This window comes from Xyrauchen texanus, chromosome 43 (assembly GCF_025860055.1).
Source record: "Xyrauchen texanus isolate HMW12.3.18 chromosome 43, RBS_HiC_50CHRs, whole genome shotgun sequence".
Taxonomy (NCBI): Eukaryota; Metazoa; Chordata; class Actinopteri; order Cypriniformes; family Catostomidae; genus Xyrauchen; species Xyrauchen texanus.
In genome coordinates, this window is record NC_068318.1 from 29754195 (window position 1) to 29774889 (window position 20695).

The following is a 20695-nucleotide window of genomic DNA, read 5'->3' on the forward strand; positions in this document are numbered from 1 at the left end:
GTCACACTGTATTCTTTTGATTCACTAAAAACCAACCGGCTCATAAGAGTCATTCATTTGGGAATTGGGCTACACTGTTCGTGCTGTGGTTTGGCGCAGTAGCGGTGTTGAAGGCCATTGATTAGAAATGCACGAAACACTTTCAGATAATTATAGTACGGTCTTCTGCCTGCATCAGCAGAGGAATACACGTTCAAGAACCGTTAAATGGAACCGAACGCCAAATATCGGTTCTGAATAAGAACCCAACTCTTTCAGTGTATTCCTGCCCCCACAACTCAACTCACCACCTCCCTTCCTCACCCTCAGTGAAGGTTAATGGTGCTGAAGGGACACAGTGGAATACAGATCAGCGCAAGATGGATGAAGAGCTGCTGGAAAACTCTCCCACAGCTCTGGAGTCTAGAGATTAACTAAATATTAACCAACAAAAAAACCCCATACTGCTGAGGCCCTAAAAGCAATTAAAAGACGCTCCTCCATCAAACATCTCCCTATGAAGCAAACCAGAGAATGAGCTAATAATATTTAGACGTCCTATGCCCGCCTGCACATGTTGAAGGTTAGCAGAGAAATTATCTTAAAGAGGAAGTGTGCTTTGTGAATCAAAGGCTATGACGGAGTACAGAATGGCATAAAATGGTGTACAAATGTGAAAAATATGGTAGTGCACTACTGTTTAATGTTGCATAATGTAACCATTATTATCATCGTTTATCTTGGATTCAAAAAGTCTTCCAGTGAAAGCCAAACCATCACTTTCTGAAATCGCTGACTTCAGTTTTATGTTTATGTGCTTGAGCTCACTTCTTCAGCTCGATATGGTCTTAAGACTCACTGCCACCCTGTATAAATTGATTCTGAAAAAATAACATTGAATTTCCATTTAAAGTAATGCTGATAATCAGCCAAAGACTGCATGGAAAAACAACGTCAACAGCTTCTTACAATACGCAAAAGGCTTTGCTTATTGCCCCTGCATTTAAATGATCACCCATTATCTTTGGCTGAATGCATTGATTCAGATAATGAAGATAAAGAGAGAGGAGGGGATGGAGCGAGGGATGGAGCGAATGAGGGCGAGGTGATTTTATTGGCTGGAATAAACATGAAATGCTCTTCTAAAGGCAGTTTAGAAAAAATCTTTCTATAAACACTTATGGCTCCAGTGTGTGCATTATACACGGAGGGCTTTTGTGTTGCAGGCCTACGGAGGAATTTCATTTGGGAAGAAAATGCGCTATAACCCCTAAGATTATCAATAACTTCAAGTGAGATTCAAAAGGTATTTGCAAGGATGTCAAACATAACAGATCATATAGGACAAAACCATATGAGCAGATGGGCTTGATTACAGTTAGACAGCATCCTTAACCAAAGAAAAAAAGAGATGGCTTATCTGTGTGTGACATGCAATATTTGTAAAGAACTAGGAGTTTATATAAGAGTTCAAACTTCATCAGAGAGCAAGTTTACACCACGTAAGAGACAGCACAAAAATTTCAAACAGAATCTGACATGGGCATCCTTTCAATTTCGAGTGTTTCCAATAGTGTTGGGAAATCCATTTGGTTGACCACAACTCATCTTACGCATTCCTACTCATCAAATGTGTTGCCATTTTAGGGTGTTTACACACTGGAGAAAGCTCTGACATAGTTCTTTAATATGAAAGCACCATAAAACACCAACTTCAACGAAAAAACAAGATTCTATATCTTAAAGCTAGGGTGTGTAAACCAGAGAGGCTAGCAGTTAGCAAGCTAGCTTTGAAAGCATAGCGCCCGCCCTTGCTTCAGAGGTGTCTCCAAAGCGCCCCCCACACCCACACCTACGAAAAAGATCACAACCTAGCTTTAAATGTAATGAGACCTCTCAAAAGTGGGGCTTTTTTTTTTTTTTTCAATCCCCATTCAAAACCTTCATTTAGACCACGTTTGGCAATTTGCAAGATAATTATGTTTTTTTTTTAATGGATAAGGGCCAGGACCTCCAGACCCCCCTTCCAGGGCACTGGATGTTGCTTAAGTATTCAGCGGTTGGGAGCAAGTCAATCATGACTCATCTACTCTCGTTTCCACAAATGTGCCACTGCCCGACACTCTTTTTCACATGCACAAAAACTGAATGCTGAATAAATGTCTTACTATAGGCTACAAAATAATTAACAGCAAAAACGAAGAGATTGACTATTAAAGAATCATAAGAGCAGCCTGTCATTGCACCGTAGAGAGGAACGGCTCAAAAGTCAAACTCCTCAAACCTCTTCAGTTACTTGACCTTGATGCAGCTTTCAAACTGAAGTGTGCACAGATATTAACATACTGAGGAATGCTACAGTCCTGGAGAACATGGTCAAACGAAGCTACAGAAAATTACTGCCGACCGCTTACTGTAAGAGGCACATCATTTAGCTACCTGTAGGAGTTTTAGACTGCACGGTTACACTGCAGTGATTTTACCATGTGTAATGGGAGTGCCTTAAACCCCTTAACCAAGGTAAAATCACTGTAGTGCATGGCCTCAAGTGGCTTTTATGATAAAAAATAATGTTCAATAAAGTTACATTTATTAATAATCAGAAAAAACAATTATTTGTCCTAAGTAATATAGTCCATTAGCCGAACTGTAGGCGGTTTATAGTTTCCAAGCAACATAGCAATGTGGCGTTTATCAGTTTTGTAGAACAGCTTTAAATGTGGCTCATCCAACCAGATGTAAAGATTTTATTAATTGTATGATATTAAATAAACCAGGCAATGTTTGAAATCAAAAACTTCCGGTGGTTAAAGGGCGTTCTGATTAAAATCCAATAAAGCACTGCAGAAATAGTCTATACAATGTTTCTGGTCCTGATAATATAATCTTTTTATATAACAAGCGATTAACATATTACTCAGAAAGTCAACAGACCCTTAAAAAATGTCAATAAGCTCTTTTTCGCTGGTGTTTCCATATTATACATTTAAGCTAGCTGCTGTGTGTATGCACACAAGCCTGTTCCAATTACAAAATCGTCCATCTTTGCTTTGACAAACACTCGCATAGAAGAACTCGTCCTGAATGTAAACATTGGAGTTAAAAGAGAACATCAAAACAAGTTCTTAAGAATTCCGGTTTTCAGTTTTTCCTTTCTTGAAAATGAGTCTCTTGAAACAGTAGTTTGGAATGTAACATTTAGGCCAAACTTCACTACATTAAGTCAAAATGCAGCTTTATAAGATGTAGGCCTAATACTGCACAATAATCGCTCCCCAAATCTCTAGAGCAGGCAAGTCTCAACTAAATAAAAATATGTAGATTGCAAATTAATGCAACCCTGAGCTTTGATTTAGTATCAACCAGACTTGGTTAAACAACCCCATTAACTGAAGTATTTGACATGCAAAGAAACTATTCAGTCTAATTCTCCAATAGACCCTCAGAGCTCAGTTGAGCTTATGCCCTCCACCACAAACTATATCAAAGGGCATAGCGGGTAGAGTGCCAACTTTCAATACATGGTGCAATTCTCTAGGCTTACTGTCAATCTGACTCCTCAAAGCTGCTCTGTGAAAAGTTACGCCCAGGCCAGACTATCCAACTTATTACCAAATTCAGAAAAACAATGATACGGCAGATACTTTATATTTGATACATCCGTACTTGACCACAATATGCTGTAGGGCAGGGCGATATATCAAATATTAATGATATAATGGAGATTGTTTTGCTGACGAAGTCAATGTTTTTTTCTTTTCTTGGAACAAATGGGTAAATGAAAATAATACTTGCTGTGATCTCCCATTCACTGCTGTCAAAGTTTACCCTGCCATAGTTTACTTCCCCGTTCTAAAACCCGCTGTGTGAAAAAGGTCTATTGGGTTTCAAAAATAAGTCAGTGAAATAGCTTTGCACAATAAAAACATTTGAAGGTAAATAATGCTTTTAATTAAGCTACTATGTATCATTATGTATGAAAAATAAAGTGCATATCAGTGGAAATGACTGAATTTCATTCTCCCTTGTGTTTATTTATTTTGGAGGAATTTTTCTCCCCTTTTCTCCCCCAATTTGGAACGCCCAATTACCAATGCGCTCCAAGTCCTCATGGTGGCATAGTGACTTGCCTCAATCCGGGTGGCGGCGGACGAATCTCAGTTGCCTCCACGTCTGAAACTGTCAATCCGCACGCACATTTTATCACGTGGCTTAACTTATCACGTTACCGTGGAGACATAGTGTGTGTGTGGAGGCTTCACGCTATTCTCCGCGGCATCCACGCACAACTCATCACGTGCCCCACTGAGAGCGAGAACCACATTATAGTGACCACAAGGAGGTTACCCCATGTGACTCTACCCTCCCTAGCAACCGGGCCAATTTGGTTGCTTAGAAGTCCTGGTTGGAGTCACTCAGTATGCCCTGGATTTGAACTTGTGACTCTACCAGTGAGCGTCTTTACTCGCTGAGCTACCCAGGCCCCCTCCCTTATGTTTATTTAATGAAAAAGGAATTATTAGATTTATTTAATATCTTTAAAATATTGAATCTTCTTGGCTACAATGGCTGTTTGGCTGAAATGATGGTTCCTCGGATAAAAAAAAGAAATAAAAACAAGTCATTTTAGAGCAAATACATAATTATCGAGATATATATATATATATATATATATATATACATACACACATATACACATACATACATATATAGAATATAGTCAATGGCTGAAAAATCGAGATATTATCATTTAAGATATATCGCCCAGCCCTAACATGCTGCATTTAAGGCACTGATGTTTATTACTGAACGTGGGCTTAATTACTTTAACGAACAAAACACTGAAAACATGCATTGTACATCTTCCTTTGTAACCTTCCAAAACATCTCAAAATGTGGTACGAAGGAGGGGAAAAAAAAGGGGCATTATCATCCAGCATAGATTGTCACAAATCAAGGCATTTTACATCAAGTACACTGATCAGCGAAATGCAGTCTGTGCTCACATGAAAAGCTCCAACCGCTCGCTTCCAAAAGCAACAGCCTTATGCAAGATTTAAGTTCCACATCTTAAATTTTGCACTTCTGTGTATGAATGAGAGAAATGTGAACACGGGCATAAGAAAGCGTTGGCTTTCCATCCACTTGCTCGATGAACTGGAATACACATTAGCGTACGTGCAATGTGCTTGGAGTCAAGCATGCATGCTTTCCATCTGACAGAAACACACACACACACTTTCTGAGTTAATAAGGTTGATGGAAATGTGCATCTGAGCTGATGTGAGATCAATAAATAAATCAGTTTATTCTACTGTGTTATATCATTACATCACTGCCTTCTTTATCTGAAGTAAAGCTCTCTCGTGTTCACGTATGGTTTTGCCATTAAGATTCTAACTATTCTAGAATTTCAAAAGCCTTAAGTACTTCCGAGAACACACCACAAAATTTCCTGACTTGAACTAGAATAATGGAAAATTACATAACTAGGCCGCTTTGAGATTTAACAGTCTAGCATCCATGCCAAGTGAAAGTAGTGACATCACAATTGCCTGAGAATTCGATTCTTTAACAAAAAAAAAAAAACATCAAAAGATGTGGGGGAGTAACATGGGGAGAGTTGTAACACCAGCAATTCCACCAATCAGGGATAAGATACGAGTCATATGATTTTCAGTGTTTACCTACTTCCTCCCTGATCCCACATGGTAGCTGTCAAGGCTGAAAACAGGTGCATGCAAATTCTATAGAGAAAACCCTATTTTTGAGGTAAGAAAGTACTTTTTTTTTTTTTTTCCAAGACTATATTTTATTTAATACTTATACTATTGCAGATAAAATCATATGACTTATATTATATTGTAGTTTCTCAAGCAAAATGTTATGCATTATGTTTTCCCCTGCTAATTTCAAACCACTATGCTAATCCAGCTAGCTAAACAATGGCTGACAGAGGTCATCACCTTGCATACAACTAAAAAGACTTTCTTGATTTTAATAATTTTACAGAATGCCTAGGCAGTGGAAAGGAAACGCAGACAGAGGTGTGCCTGCCAGTGTTTTAAAAATCGGATGAGGTCACAAAGATGGGCAAGACAGTCAGATTAGTTGCCAAGGCACATGAGATCTGTATCTGCCGTGTAACACGGAGCAGATAATGCAAATCACTGCAGGAGGAGTCCATTGATCTTCCTAGTGTAGGTTACTGGAGCGGCAACAACGTTTTCACTGAGATGCAGGAGGAAGTGTTAGCGGACTATTTGAGTCAGGCAGCAGACCTGAATTATGCACCGACACCACGTGAGGTAAAGCATATATGACATATTAGCCACTGGACACCAGAGTAGAATTGAATACTAGCATAGGTGCCAGACAAATTGAAAAACAATTTTTGTGTCTATGTACTCAGGCTTTCTATTCCACTTTTTTATTTACAGAAAACTTTTGTGATGTCTGTATGGGGCCGTTTGGCAACTCTCAGCCAAAGAAGTGTGGGTAAAATGTGCCATATGCAGTCTCTGGGCACACCAAGCCTGCACTCCAGGGTTACCAACATTCATTTGTCACCGTTGTGACCGATTAAGAACATACACACAGACACATACAAACACACACATAGACATTGTTTTTATTAGACCTACATGTTCTTTACACATTGTAGTAGTGTTCATCAAGCATACATACCATTAAGGAAGTTTGTTCTAGTAGACTAATTCACACACGCACACACCCCTGAGTCAAACAGAAGATACATTGTACTGGATTTTCTTTTATTTCAATACACCTCTTTTTGAAGCATATTGCAGGTCTAATTGTTACAACTTACCCCAGCATGTGTTACAACCTACCCCGTTGTGGGGTAGGTTGTCACAAAGGAACACCATGTATTTGACATCAACTCATGAGGTTCGTGATATTCTAGCAGAGGTTTGAATTGGTGCCATTTACAGTAAACAAATGTGGGTACTTTGTATAAAGTTTTGAGAACTCGAGCTCAAAAATTCTGCGAGTTACAGATGCTGAAGCAAAATGTGTTACAAACATACACGGTCTCCCGTACTATTAACACCATATTTGTTTAATTTTTCCATTCCAACTGATCTTTAACAGCTGAGCATATTGGCAGTCATTTCATAAACAAAAGGCAGATTCTATTTAAACTTAATTAATAGGATCAGCACTAAATGACCGATAGCCTCAAAGTCAGAACAGATGGAATCAACATGCGACTTGATAGCAGCGCGGCTGGAGGGAGCAGGGAGGGGGGGCTGAACTTGAACCCAATGACCTTATAGGCAAGAACGTCGTGGCTCAGTTCGATCAATACAATGACACATCACAGCAACAGAAGCTCAGCATAAACACAGACCAATTTCAAAAGGAAACCTCAAAGAATGCATAAAGGAGGACAAAAAACGAATCAAAATTCACATCATTCTTACACTTCGGTGCCTTACGTCCACAGATAGGATGTTTTTTCAATTCCAACCCCATCTAAAGACCTGTGATGCCTGTAGCATGTACACATCCTATATTGCATCCTAAATGCATCTCAATATCAGCCCGTGCCAGATAAACATTCCCTACGTTTCATGCTCCAATGCAGGGGTGCTCGGATGCCCTTGCTATGTAAATATAGAGTATCACGACCAACTGCCAGGGGAATGGCAAAGCCAGCCATATTTACAGAGAAATATTGCTTTCAAGCAGCCCCTCCCCCTGCACATGACAGAAACGAAAACAAATTCCCGTCCTGAATTCAGGCTCGGCAAAAAGGGCTCGTTCGTCACGGTAAGCCCCTACCTATCAGGGCTATACCCAGTGTGCTAGGAGCAAACCCCCCCAGCCCAAGTCCTGCATCGCAAGATTGCATCTTTTATTTATCACTGCTTGGCTTTATTTATGCACAGCATTCCATACTGGGATGCAATCGGCCAAGAAACCCTCCCCGTGTGCACAGACTTGTCGTTTCCCATCGCCTGAGCTCGGAATGAGGCACACACAAAGGGAAAAAAAATTCACTCCTCTCTAAAATCAAAAGCAGAGAGCTCCACGTAGCTGGTTGGAAAACAGGGAAAGAGCCCTTGATCTTCCAAAACAGTCCGTTTAAGGGACTCTAGGCATGTGTGTGTGTGTGTTACGGAGAGCACAAACCAATTTTGGCTCAATATTTAGGGCACAAAGCCCAGCAACCTCTCTTCCTGCAAGCTGCGGACGAGGAGGAGGGGGAATGGGTCATGCAGAAAATTATGCTATGCTGATTGCATTAAAATTCGAATTAACTTAAGGCAGTAACGTGATTAAAAGCTTGATTATTTTCCAAAGGGCGTAGAGACACATAATCAAAAGGCTAATCACAAGGACTTTAAAAACAAAAGGACGAAGTTGCAATACAACAAACCAGGTGAGCCACTATATTTATAACACAGACGGATCAGAATAAAACGCAATTAGGATACAGACCAGTTCATTTGAGGATTTCAAGGCGCGTAGTGACGTCACGAGTACCATTCAATCAGCAGATTGAAAAAGAAAAAAAAGTGTATGCATATCATTAAAGGCCATTTAAAAATAAATAGAGGCACTGCGTCTTTAAATCGCCATTCCTCCCACCCCTTTGCCAAATCTCTTCTATTTAACAAACAGTGAAAGAAAACAAAAAGCTGCTTTTGTCTCCCTTCCTCTTTGGAGGGTGACAGAAAGCTGAAAAGACACAACTGAACATGGAAATGGGAACAAAGTGCCAGTTTCAATAGGGATGCCTGACAGCGATTTGATATGCGCACCCACCAAATCCAAAACCAGTAAGCTTCGATGCTGAAACAGACGTAAATGTATCTTTAGAAAAACATTACTAATCACGCAGAGCCTAAATTTGAGCAGTTTTTAGTCGTCGTGGTCTCAACATCGACTTACTACACCAATAACCCCCCTGACGCTTTCACGTCAGAAAAATAAACAGACCAGACAAGCTTCGCAGGACTTGTCATTTCGAACGTCTAACTAAAAGATAGCCGAATAATATGTATTTTAATAATAAAAGTTAAACTAAAAATCAAATTAGAGCGCGATGAAGTCGAAAAAACGTTGTAGCCTATGGGTCGCGCGACACTGATCTCCACTTCCGCGCTGTTTGTCTCGCGCAGAAATATGCAGCGCTACATTGTTGCAACAATGTAGTTGGAACGTTTCCCACGATTATCGGGATGTTTCGTTAAGCCAGAACGCTCGGTGTCTAAGTGCGAAATTAAACGGAAGCCCTGGCAGGAGATTTAAACCCGTTGAGCCCCTTTGTCGTTGTATTCCTCCCTTTGTTCGCCGTAAATGCAATAGTCCCCTTTCATTCGACTTGTGTTCCTCTTTTACAACGACATTTGAACGTTTCCCTCGATGTTGCGTTGTAACCGGACCTGGAATTAATAGATTTAAACATTTTCCACGCCGTGGAGTTCGGTCCACACTCACCGACTTGTAATACGTTGTCCACACAGCCACTCTCCAGCAATGCGATGCCCCGTCGGAACGGTAGCCGCGTCTCGTCCACGTTCTCCCCGCTAGACGCGCTCTCTTCCCCGCCCGTGTTGAACGAGGAATACATGCAGATTTCCCGTTCGCTCCTCGGGAAAGACCAGTACACGATCCGCCGCTGAACGGGCTCAGGGATGCGCTCGAAGCGCTCCTCAACCCGCTGGAACGGCCACTTCTCGGCTACTTTCCGCGCTGCAATGTCCAGGAGCGATTCGGGGCTCTGGGTTTTGCTGGATCCCCCTGGCCAGACCCCGAACCGCCGCATACTGTTCCACCGGACCGCTGCCCTTGTCTACACGTCGTACTATACCCGGGTCGGCAGCAGAGCCGTTTAGCTGGTGGCTGCTGAACGCGCTCCGCCATGATCGCACTGCTTTAACGGCAAGGGCGGAAGTCGCCGTACTATATAAACGGGATAACGAAGGGAAACGGTTGAGACGCGCATCGATTGTTCGCCGTGAAAGGACAGCCAGGCCTTATTTGGTCAAAGAGGCGGGGCCTCGCAGTGTTGTCAAGTCTTCTGTGTGGACAGACTAAGAATGGGGCGTGGCCTGTGGGCCTGCAGCTGAGCTAAATAAGGAAAGGAAGGCGGAATTCTTGCACGTCGGCGACTCATTATGAGTGTCACAAGTTCATAACAGGAAGACGCGTGAGGGGTTGGAAACACTCTTATGTTTTGTCCCCAAACTAATCAAAGAAACATAGAAATGATATAGAGAATACACACAAGCATAAATGATAAAGGAGAGATAGGATAGGCCCTATGGGTGGAGACTTGTGTCTGAAACATCAGATCATCACACACACACACACACACACACACACACACACACACACACACACACACACACACACACACACACACACACACACACAAGCTGTCATAATGTTCTTCAGAAATGTAATTTAAAGGAATATAGGCTTGTTCTCCAATAAAGAAACATTATTGAGCATTTAATAGATTTTTGTTTTGTTGATGTAGCCCAGTATATATATTGTAAACCATGAATTAAAATATAATAATATAAATAATATCCAAAAATAAATGAATTAGTTTGCTTTTTGCAAACTTCATAACAGAGGGTATAATGCATGACCAATGCTGATTTACAGCTATTTAATACATGTGAAATTACTTTATAAGATCTTCCAAGGATTTTTGTTATCACAGTACTTATATTTCACAGTGTTGCTGCTGATCTGAATGGAAGGGCGTTGTAATTATTTCTTTTTCTTTCAGGAGGCCATGACATGCAATTTGTAAATAGGCAGCAGAACTTTAAATATGGTGCAAAGTGTCACTCCTTATCAATTCCAATATATTCACAAATGCGATGCACATTTCTGAAATGACACTATTAACAAATGTTGACTGCACCCTTACATTTAATGAGGTTTACCGTTCATCGTGGTGATTTGTTTAAATATGACAATTAAAGTGTTGTGCGTGACTTACAAGATGGGATAACATTAGCTGAGGCTGCGATCGTCTCAAATAGTTTCTTAGAAATTTAGGAATTATATATCTTTCTTCCCTCTCTGAAATGCGGCTGCAAAATTCAACACTGCAATTTTGTTTTCATGTTATGCTGCTCTGGTTCAGAATCATGCTAAATGCTGAATCACTGATTAAATTAGATCTTTTAATCATAAATGGGCAATGTAAAGTTAACGCCCAAATTATTTCACATAAAATATCTGCTACAAATTTGACTATGTGTGTGTGTGTGTATATATATACATATACACACACACACTCACAACAATCAGCCACAACATTAAAACCACCTGCCTAATATTGTGTAGGTCCCCCTCGTGCCACCAAAACAGCACCAACCCGCATCTCATAGCAGAGATGATATACTTCTCATCACAATTGTACAGAGTGGTTATCTGATTTATTGTAGACTTTGTCAGTTCAAATCAGTCTGGCCGTTCTCTGTTGACCTCTCGCATCAACAAGGTGTTTCCATCCACAGAACTGCCGCTCACTGGATGTTTTTTGTTTTTGGCACCATTCTGAGTAAATTCTAGAGACTGTTGTGTGTGAAAATCCCAGAAATACTCAAAATAGCCCGTCTGGCACCAACAATCATCCATGCGATTATCTAATTAGCCAATTGTGTGGCAGCAGTGCAGTGCATAAAATCATGCAGATACAGGTCAGGAGCTTCAGTTAATGTTCACATCAAACATCAGAATGGGGAAAATGTATCTTGATCTGGTTTAAGTATTTCTGATGGTTGATGTGAACATTAACTAAAACTCCATACCCGTATCTGCATAGTTTTATGCACTACAGTGCTGTGCACTGTTGGCATTGTTTTAGCAGTACAAGGGGGACCTACGCAATATTAGGCAGGTGGTTTTAATGTTGTGGCTGATCGGTGTATATATACACTCACCTAAAGGATTATTAGGAACACCATACTAATACTGTGTTTGATCCCCTTTCGCCTTCAGAACTGCCTTAATTCTACGTGGCATTGATTCAACAAGGTGCTGAAAGCATTCTTTAGAAATGTTGGCCCATATTGATAGGATAGCATCTTGCAGTTGATGGAGATTTGTGGGATGCACATCCAGGGCACGAAGCTCCCGTTCCACCACATCCCAAAGATGCTCTATTGGGTTGAGATCTGGTGACTGTGGGGGCCATTTTAGTACAGTGAACTCATTGTCATGTTCAAGAAACCAATTTGAAATGATTCGAGCTTTGTGACATGGTGCATTATCCTGCTGGAAGTAGCATCAGAGGATGGGTACATGGTGGCCATAAAGGGATGGACATGGTCAGAAACAATGCTCAGGTAGGCCGTGGCATTTAAACGATGCCCAACTGGCACTAAGGGGCCTAAAGTGTGCCAAGAAAACATCCCCCACACCATTACACCACCACCACCAGCCTGCACAGTGGTAACAAGGCATGATGGATCCATGTTCTCATTCTGTTTACGCCAAATTCTGACTCTACCATCTGAATGTCTCAACAGAAATCGAGACTCATCAGACCAGGCAACATTTTTCCAGTCTTCAACTGTCCAATTTTGGTGAGCTCTTGCAAATTGTAGCCTCTTTTTCCTATTTGTAGTGGAGATGAGTGGTACCCGGTGGGGTCTTCTGCTGTTGTAGCCCATCCGCCTCAAGGTTGTGCGTGTTGTGGCTTCACAAATGCTTTGCTGCATACCTCGGTTGTAACGAGTGGTTATTTCAGGCAAAGTTGCTCTTCTATCAGCTTGAATCAGTCGGCCCATTCTCCTCTGACCTCTAGCATCAACAAGGCATTTTCAGCCCACAGGACTGCCGCATACTGGATGTTTTTCCCTTTTCACACCATTCTTTGTAAACCCTAGAAATGGTTGTGCGTGAAAATCCCAGTAACTGAGCAGATTGTGAAATACTCAGACCGGCCCGTCTGGCACCAACAACCATGCCACGCTCAAAATTGCTTAAATCACCTTTCTTTCCCATTCTGACATTCAGTTTGGAGTTCAGGAGATTGTCTTGACCAGGACCACACCCCTAAATGCATTGAAGCAACTGCCATGTGATTGGTTGATTAGATAATTGCATTAATGAGAAATTGAACAGGTGTTCCTAATAATCCTTCAGGTGAGTGTATACACACACACACACACACACACACACACACACACACACACACACACACACACACACACACACACACACACACACACACACACACACACCTTTGGAAAAAATGAAAGAGACCACTACAAAATGTTCAGTTTCTCTGGATTTACTATTTATAGGTATGTGGTTTTCTGACCTTGAATAATGCAAAGAAAACAAGTTCATATTCATGTTTAAACATCACAATACTAATGTTTTCACTTAGGAAGAGTTCAGAAATCCTTATTTGCTGAATCACAGCCTTCATGTGTCTTGGCATGCTCTCTACCAGTCTTTCGCATTGCTGTCGGGTGACTTTATGCCAATCCTGGTGTAAAAATTCAAGCAGCTCAGCTTTGTTTGATGGCTTGTGTCCATCCATCTTCCTCTCGATCACATTCCAGAGGTTTTCAACTGGGTCCAGGTCTGGAGATTGGGCGGGCCTCCATCTACACCTTGATTGACCTGGCTGTGTGGCATGGAGCATTGTCCTACTGGAAAGATCAATCCTCAGAGTTGGGGAACATTATCAGAGTTTTGTCTTCCAGGATAACCTTGTAAGTGGCTTGATTCATGCGTCCTTCACAAAGACGAATCTCCCCAATTACAGCCTTGCTGAAGCACCCCCAGATCATCAACGAACATCCACCCGGTCGTCTAATGGTAAAACACAGTACTTAACTTGTTCACAGTTATTGTGTATGTGTCTCTCGTATTTTACTTGTTTTGTCCTTATCTTTGCTATATTCATATAATAAGACATTCACATTCACTTCAGTCCATGAGGGGTAAAATGTTTTTCCATTTCATTCCAGGTGATGTCTTGTACTATATCTGATCAGGTGGGCAGATCTGAGGACCACAGTAGGTGTCTTTGATAAAACTCAAACGGGGAACTTACCAGCTAAAGAGAAGAGAGCGCTAATTTAATTTCATGCAAGAGTCTCACCGGTGATATAAAAAAGTGTGGCCTCGGGGTAAATTTAATTGATTGAGAAATGTGATGTAACTAATTGCAACTCATTGGTGTTGGATGTTGTAATCTCCAGCCGATCAATGCAATGTATTTCAGATTAGTGTCCGCACAATTTGAGTTTCCTTCATCTGTCATTTCTGATTTTTTAATGGACACATGCAGCGTCACACATGAAAGCATGTGGTTCTTTTTAATAAATGTGTTTTTATCCGGTTTGTTTTTACATCTGCATAACTAAGAATCATCCTTACTCTATAAAATCTAACCAGCATGTCCAAAATGTAATCAGACATCTACATTGCTAGGTCAAATGCAATGTAACATCCAGGTGTTGCTCTTCATTTTAAAACTTTAAGTAGCACTGTCATAATGACCAAACGTTGATTCATTCATATGGAATTCAATACTGGATAACTGCCCTCCTAATTAGGATAATTGATCAAAGGATCTGTACAGACTTGGCCAAAACAAATCGGTTTGATCTGACAATATTTTGGCATCGTATTAATGACAGCTGGCAAAACATGGAGTCAGGGGGTTTGGACTCGACTGGCCCGAGTCCCCTGTACTCTGATCTTTCTCATGTTTTTAATTAAATAGACATACACGTAGCCTATATTTATCATAGCAAGTCTGTTCTGTTGATATTACAATCTAATACTTTTGTTTCGCTTGTAAGCGGATGGTGATTGAATCAGTTGTTTTGTGTGGTTATTTGATATTCCAGCTTCATTTTCACCTAAACAGCAAAATCTAAATGGTGCAAGTTAAATAATTATTAGGGATAAAACAGAGCAGAACTCTTACACATGTGGGAAACCCTTTAATCCAAACAGTCATATAAAGAGTCAAAAACGTCAATTGCAAAACAAAGTTTAACCCATGGCATTTCATTTCTTCTATGGAACATAAAAGCAGATGTTAGACAGCCTCAGTCACCATTTACTTTCACTGCTTAACATCTCCTATTGTGTCCCACGGAAAAAAGAATGTCATAAAGCTGCATAAATGATAACAGAATTTTGGTTGTTGTTTTTTTCAGACCCATTTAAAGGGGTCATGACATGAGGAATGAAACATTCCTTGATCTTTTGACATATACAGGAAGAGGTCATTGTACTATAAAAACAGTCTGTAAGTTTCAGAACTCAAAACTTCCTCCTCACTGCAAAAAGAGCATTTGTTGTAACCAAGCTGTCAAAATGACTCGTTCTCTACTTCCTTTACATTATGATGTCACACTGTGGTTGATATTTGCATCTGACCGCTTCCACAACAACAGAATGAAGCAGGACCATGCACAGACATTTTGGGGGGCAGGTGCTCAAGCGGGAAAAAAAGGGGCACCCCTCTCAAAACTATTTATAAAAAATAAAATTACATGCAGCAGCACATCTTTTACTTACTCACATGTTTTTTGATTTCAGTACCCATACACTCATGAAAATGTTTAATACTCAACAGATTTCTACAAAATTCTCACAGAGGGCCTGTTCATCCAAAAAGAACATTTTGTACATTTTAAAGTTAAATGCATCAATCTGGTCACTTTGAGAGCAAAATTACCACCACAGTCTAGGTAACTAATGAGAAACACTACTATTTCTATATTTCTCACAAGAACAGGCAACAACAAAGAAAACAATGCCACATTATGCATCCTTTAGTGGTCTATAGTATAAATAACCATTCAAAATCAACAAATCTTTACACAAAATCGAAAAAGGCTGTTCTCTGAATAAATAAAATAATAAACCAACCAATCTACCATCCAAACTATAAAGTAGGCCAATGTTCAGTTGCAACAATTAGGCTAAGTGCGTTCTGTGTACTGAGGCGAAGGGACCAGGATCATTCTCCTGCCTTTAAAATTAAAATGAGATGAACAGTTAAACTTTCAAATCTGAGCTTGTAAAGGCCATGGACTTTTGTATTGAAATGACAATGAGTTGGCTTGCCAACAATTACCAGTAAAGTTTTTGCCACCAGAGTAAGATTCGATAATTTACTAGGCTATATCTTAAAGCTTTTGCTAATCAGTATGAGCATGCAGGGCCGTAACCAAAATATACATTGCTGGGGACAAGTCCCCCCCCCCAATATTCAGACATGGCAGTTTGTCCCCCCCAATAATTGATATCTTTGTTGCTGTTCTGCTGCAGTTCATTATGCACCGCTGTTTAAATGTCATTAATTTGTTACAGGAATAACGGTTTAAAAAAAAAGTTACATTTTTTGCATGCACAGTAGTCTAACACTGCTCGTCAATGTCATTTGAGATCAAATGAGCCAATCAAATCGATGAAGGCGGGACTCAAATTTAAGAAGCTGAGCGGGAACCTCGTGGATTATTCTAGTGCGACGCAGAACGCACGCATCAGTGTTAGTGTCATGTAAGATATGCGGTATTTGCCCACTATTTTATGATTGAAATGTTGTACAGACCAACAGTAATTTCCAATGGTGCAAACTATTCCCCATTTGGAGAAATGTGCATTTTTGAATTAAAAACATGTCATGTGCAATGTACAGCGAATGTGTGTTTATTGTAGAGGAATTGAATGAATGTGGTTATCTGTAACACAAAGTTCAGCATTTTCACCCTCCGATTAGGACTAGAACATGGTCTTACACCTGTGACTTGTGGCTTCCATTGAGTTTTTAGGTTTTGGCAAGGACAGTGTCACATATTTTGAATGCTAATATTATTAGGTAATAATTTAAAATGTTGTACAGCATCTCCGAAGAGTCTTCTTTTAAAAGGGACCATTTTATTTTGAGGATGAGCCACCAGTTATTGGAGTAGTTCACCTAAAAATTTAAAATGTAATGGAAAAAAACCCCCCAAATGATGTTACTTTTTCTTGGAACATAAAATAGATATTTTAAGCAGCATGTAAACAGTGGACGAATCACATATTTGCACATTTCTTGTGACGGTGACAGGTCGGCTAACGATTCCGACATCCAAATATGATTGACTATTAACCATGTAATGCATATGTATTTGTTTCAGTTGCCCGACAAAGCAAATAGCCTACCGGAGTGCACTCATTTTTCAGTGACGACGGCGTCACAACGCTATATTACGCCAACACCAGAATAGCTTGCTTGTTGTTAAGCTTAAAGGGGGGACTATTACCTAAGTTAGTCTGGCTGTATTGAGATGTTTTAATAGTGGTTTAATTTCATGCTGAATCTTAGTGCAAACAGTATCATAACCTGGCTGTCACCAATGAAGGCAGGCCAGGGAGACATGGATGCTGCTCCGTGTGTGTGTGTGTGTGTGAGAGAGAGAGTGTGATCACCTGTTGCCACACCCAATCAGAGATGCTGTCAGCTTTCTCAAGGTCAGCTTTCTCAGTGGAATATAGACATCCAAGCGGGGCATTCCTCTCTATTTCGGGGTAGCCGGTGTGCAGATGTCATTCACTATAGAAACAGCGCTGTCCTCCGCCATTTTAAACAGTGTGTATCCGATGTGAAAACTCCCAGAGCGCTGTTCTATGTAAACAATGACTAACGGATTCACTTTACGTCACCAACTGGCTCATATTAAACACAAATGCTCTTTTGCACCACCTGCTGGCTAACATATGTAATTTCAAAAATAAAGACAGTAACTCCTAACAGATCTGCACTGCTCTTACACTTTAGTTTAGAACGGCACGAACACAAGCGGAGTGATACACACACAGTAAAGCCTCCAAGTGCTGATGCTGTCAGACCATCAGTGCTCATGGAACGTCTCTCGTCCAATCAGATTCGAGGACCGGAACTAACTGTGATATATATATATATATTACACAGCCTTAAAGCCCAGGGCACCCCCAGGTAGTCAAGGGCCCCTGGGCACTGGCCCATTGGCCCGGTCTGTACTCCATCCCTGTATATATTGTAGTAAACTGTAAAATGTAGGCAACAAAATGACATCCCGTTATGACTGAAACATAGTCAACAACTTTCTGAATTTCAAGCAGCTGCCAGTTTGTTTGTTTTGTTTTTTTACAATAAATTGAACAGGCTATTTTTACAGTGTAGTAGAGTGTAGTAATATACAGTACATGTTTATTTTTGTAAAATTTTAGTCTCATGAAGTATAGAGTGCTTTAGTTTAGCTGGTCACATCTTAAAAACCCTTTCAATCAAAGCAATCTAATTGTTCCTTCAACAAAATCCAAGTACAAATTGCAGTTTCTGAAAATAGTAGTTAGTGAATAACTGCATTGTTCCCAAATACCTGTGTGAATCTCAATATCATCCCGTAACCCCTCCTGCTCCCAAGCAAACGGACCATCGGCTCTCATCACGCTGAGGAGGAAATGTATGGGACTCATTTTGAATATCTTTATTATTGTTTCATCTTGCCCTGCAGACAGGAATACAGAGCTGCTTTAATGACAGAAGCAGTTCTCACTGCATGTGCATCACTGCGAGGGGCCAACAGAGGGCATTCATTTATACTCATACACGTGTAGATTTCATACATTTCTCTTTGCTTTTGCATGAGATCATAGTTTTGATTTACAATTTTTTCAGCATTTCAAGGCCTAGCATATCGGTTTTGTTGACATAGGACGCACATCACTTGAACGCTTGCATTTGCGATCAAATATAAGATTGAATTGCAGCAGGTTTGGCGTCAATGCCATGCAAGAACCAATGCCATTTGACAACACAGATGTCAAACCTGATGTGCCGCATCCTGACGCACATATTTGAATGTTCACAAACACAAATGAGATTTGAGAGCAATGCATAGACTTACATTTTGACCTGCTCGGCACACAAAGCTATCATACAGCTTAAGAAGATTTGGAAATTAGCACATGAGTCATATGGACTACTTTTATGATACATTTTTGTCATTTTTGAAGCTCAACAGTCATAGTCTCCATTCACTTTCATTTAATGGAAGTCCATTGTTTACGAATGTTTCCATTGTAAGTGCTTTACTGTAACTGCATTTTTTTTTTTTTCTAATTAAACGAGGGATGCAAGATGCAATTTTGTTGTGAAGAAATCAACATTATGTCACAAATGCTGTTAATTGAGCTAAACTGGTATTGAACCAAGAACATTTCTTTAAATGTAATATTTGTGCTGAAAAATAATAACAAAAATATTTTGTTTTAGTTATAGTAATCAGACATGTACAAACAAGCATTTGTGCATGTTCAAAATTTTTTGAATATTTCACAGCAAACAGAACTGCACAATGTACAATTTAATGCCACAATGGTTGACGCAGTCTTTTCCCATTCTGTGCGGAGAGCTATTTCTATCTAGCGGCATTGTTCTAATTGTTACACGGCAATGAATAGTTCTTTTTATCCTGCTCTTTTCCATTCATAAGCTGGCTTTTTACATGGCCTGCTCTATCCATGCACATGTACCAAAAAATATCTGCTTAGCCCGAGACATTTCTTTGGCTTGCTGGAGACAGTCATGGCGAGAGATAACTAACGACACTTCTGCCAGCACCTAGAGATTCTTTTATGCCAGCCTCATTTGCATTCTGATTAGTATGCATGAAATTTCTTACTGAACTTTAATACCCTAACTGCAGCATAATGCACTTTAATGAGCATAAAAGTGAGCTTGACAATTAAAACTCACATTAATCACTAAATGCTACACTTATTGAAGGGAGCAGCAGAGGGGAGGGTGTCTAAGAGGGTGTTGGGGAGGGGCTAAGCGGGCTCTGACAGGCGGGCGAAGGAGAAAACGAGAGAGAAAAGGGGGAGGATAGATGAAAGATTTAATGTAGATGCACCTGAACACAGTGAAATACTAGCAATCACAGCATCTCCATTGGCAGAGGGGGAAAGAGTGTAATAATAGTGACCGCCCACTTGTTCGACAATGTTAACGACAAAGTGTTCTCCCCATACAACTTCTCAATACACATTTAAGCCTTGAATCAAACCAGCTCTGAAATAAATCACAATATAGACCTTAGGCTATTCATAGACTCACCATGTTTGATTTTTAATGTGCATGAAAACGAGGCTGTGGGGGATAGACGTACGGCCCCTTCAAAGGGTTGTTCTGTTGTCTAAAGGGTTTAGAATCGTTCCGCTGATGAATCATTAGAAAAACAAACAAAAAAATCATTGACATTTCCTAGAAATGTCAATAGACAAAAAAAAGAGTTGTGGAAAAATCTGATGTGATCTAGAAGGTTTATGCATGCCATCGAAGAGACAGTAAGTCTATCCTCACACCCTCGTTGTCATTCCCATAAAAATTTAAATTGGGGCGCCTCTGTGAATACTGTGAATAAGTATTTTCAAAAACTGAAAAGACTGCATGCCAAGGCTGAGTCTAAGGGGTGGCTATGGTGGGCATTACCCCCTAGATTTACCTTGTACCTCCCTAGTCGAGTGGAAAAATTACCAATGGGGATGTCCCAAGTCAGACAAAGGGTGAACCTATTGTCTAACCTAAAGGCCACATTTTTTTTTATAAGACAATGAACAACTAACCCAGTTTCTGACAATTCGTAATTTGTCACGTGGTAGTGTTTTTGTTCATGTTTTCAGGTTTTGATTTCATGTTTTTTATTTTAGAAGT

General features: G+C 40.2%; 1 protein-coding gene across 1 annotated transcript in view; it reads right to left on the reverse strand.

Moving 5' to 3' along the window:
• Window positions 1-10298, reverse strand: part of LOC127635438 (zinc finger SWIM domain-containing protein 6-like) — an 85532-nt gene extending 75234 nt beyond the window's left edge. Inside the window, 2 exon segments of the mRNA XM_052115489.1 lie at window positions 9448-9753; window positions 9756-10298. Of these exon segments, the coding sequence (XP_051971449.1) occupies window positions 9448-9753; window positions 9756-9873 (424 nt within the window). The 5' untranslated portion in view covers window positions 9874-10298.
• Between the last annotated feature and the right edge of the window lie 10397 nt (window positions 10299-20695).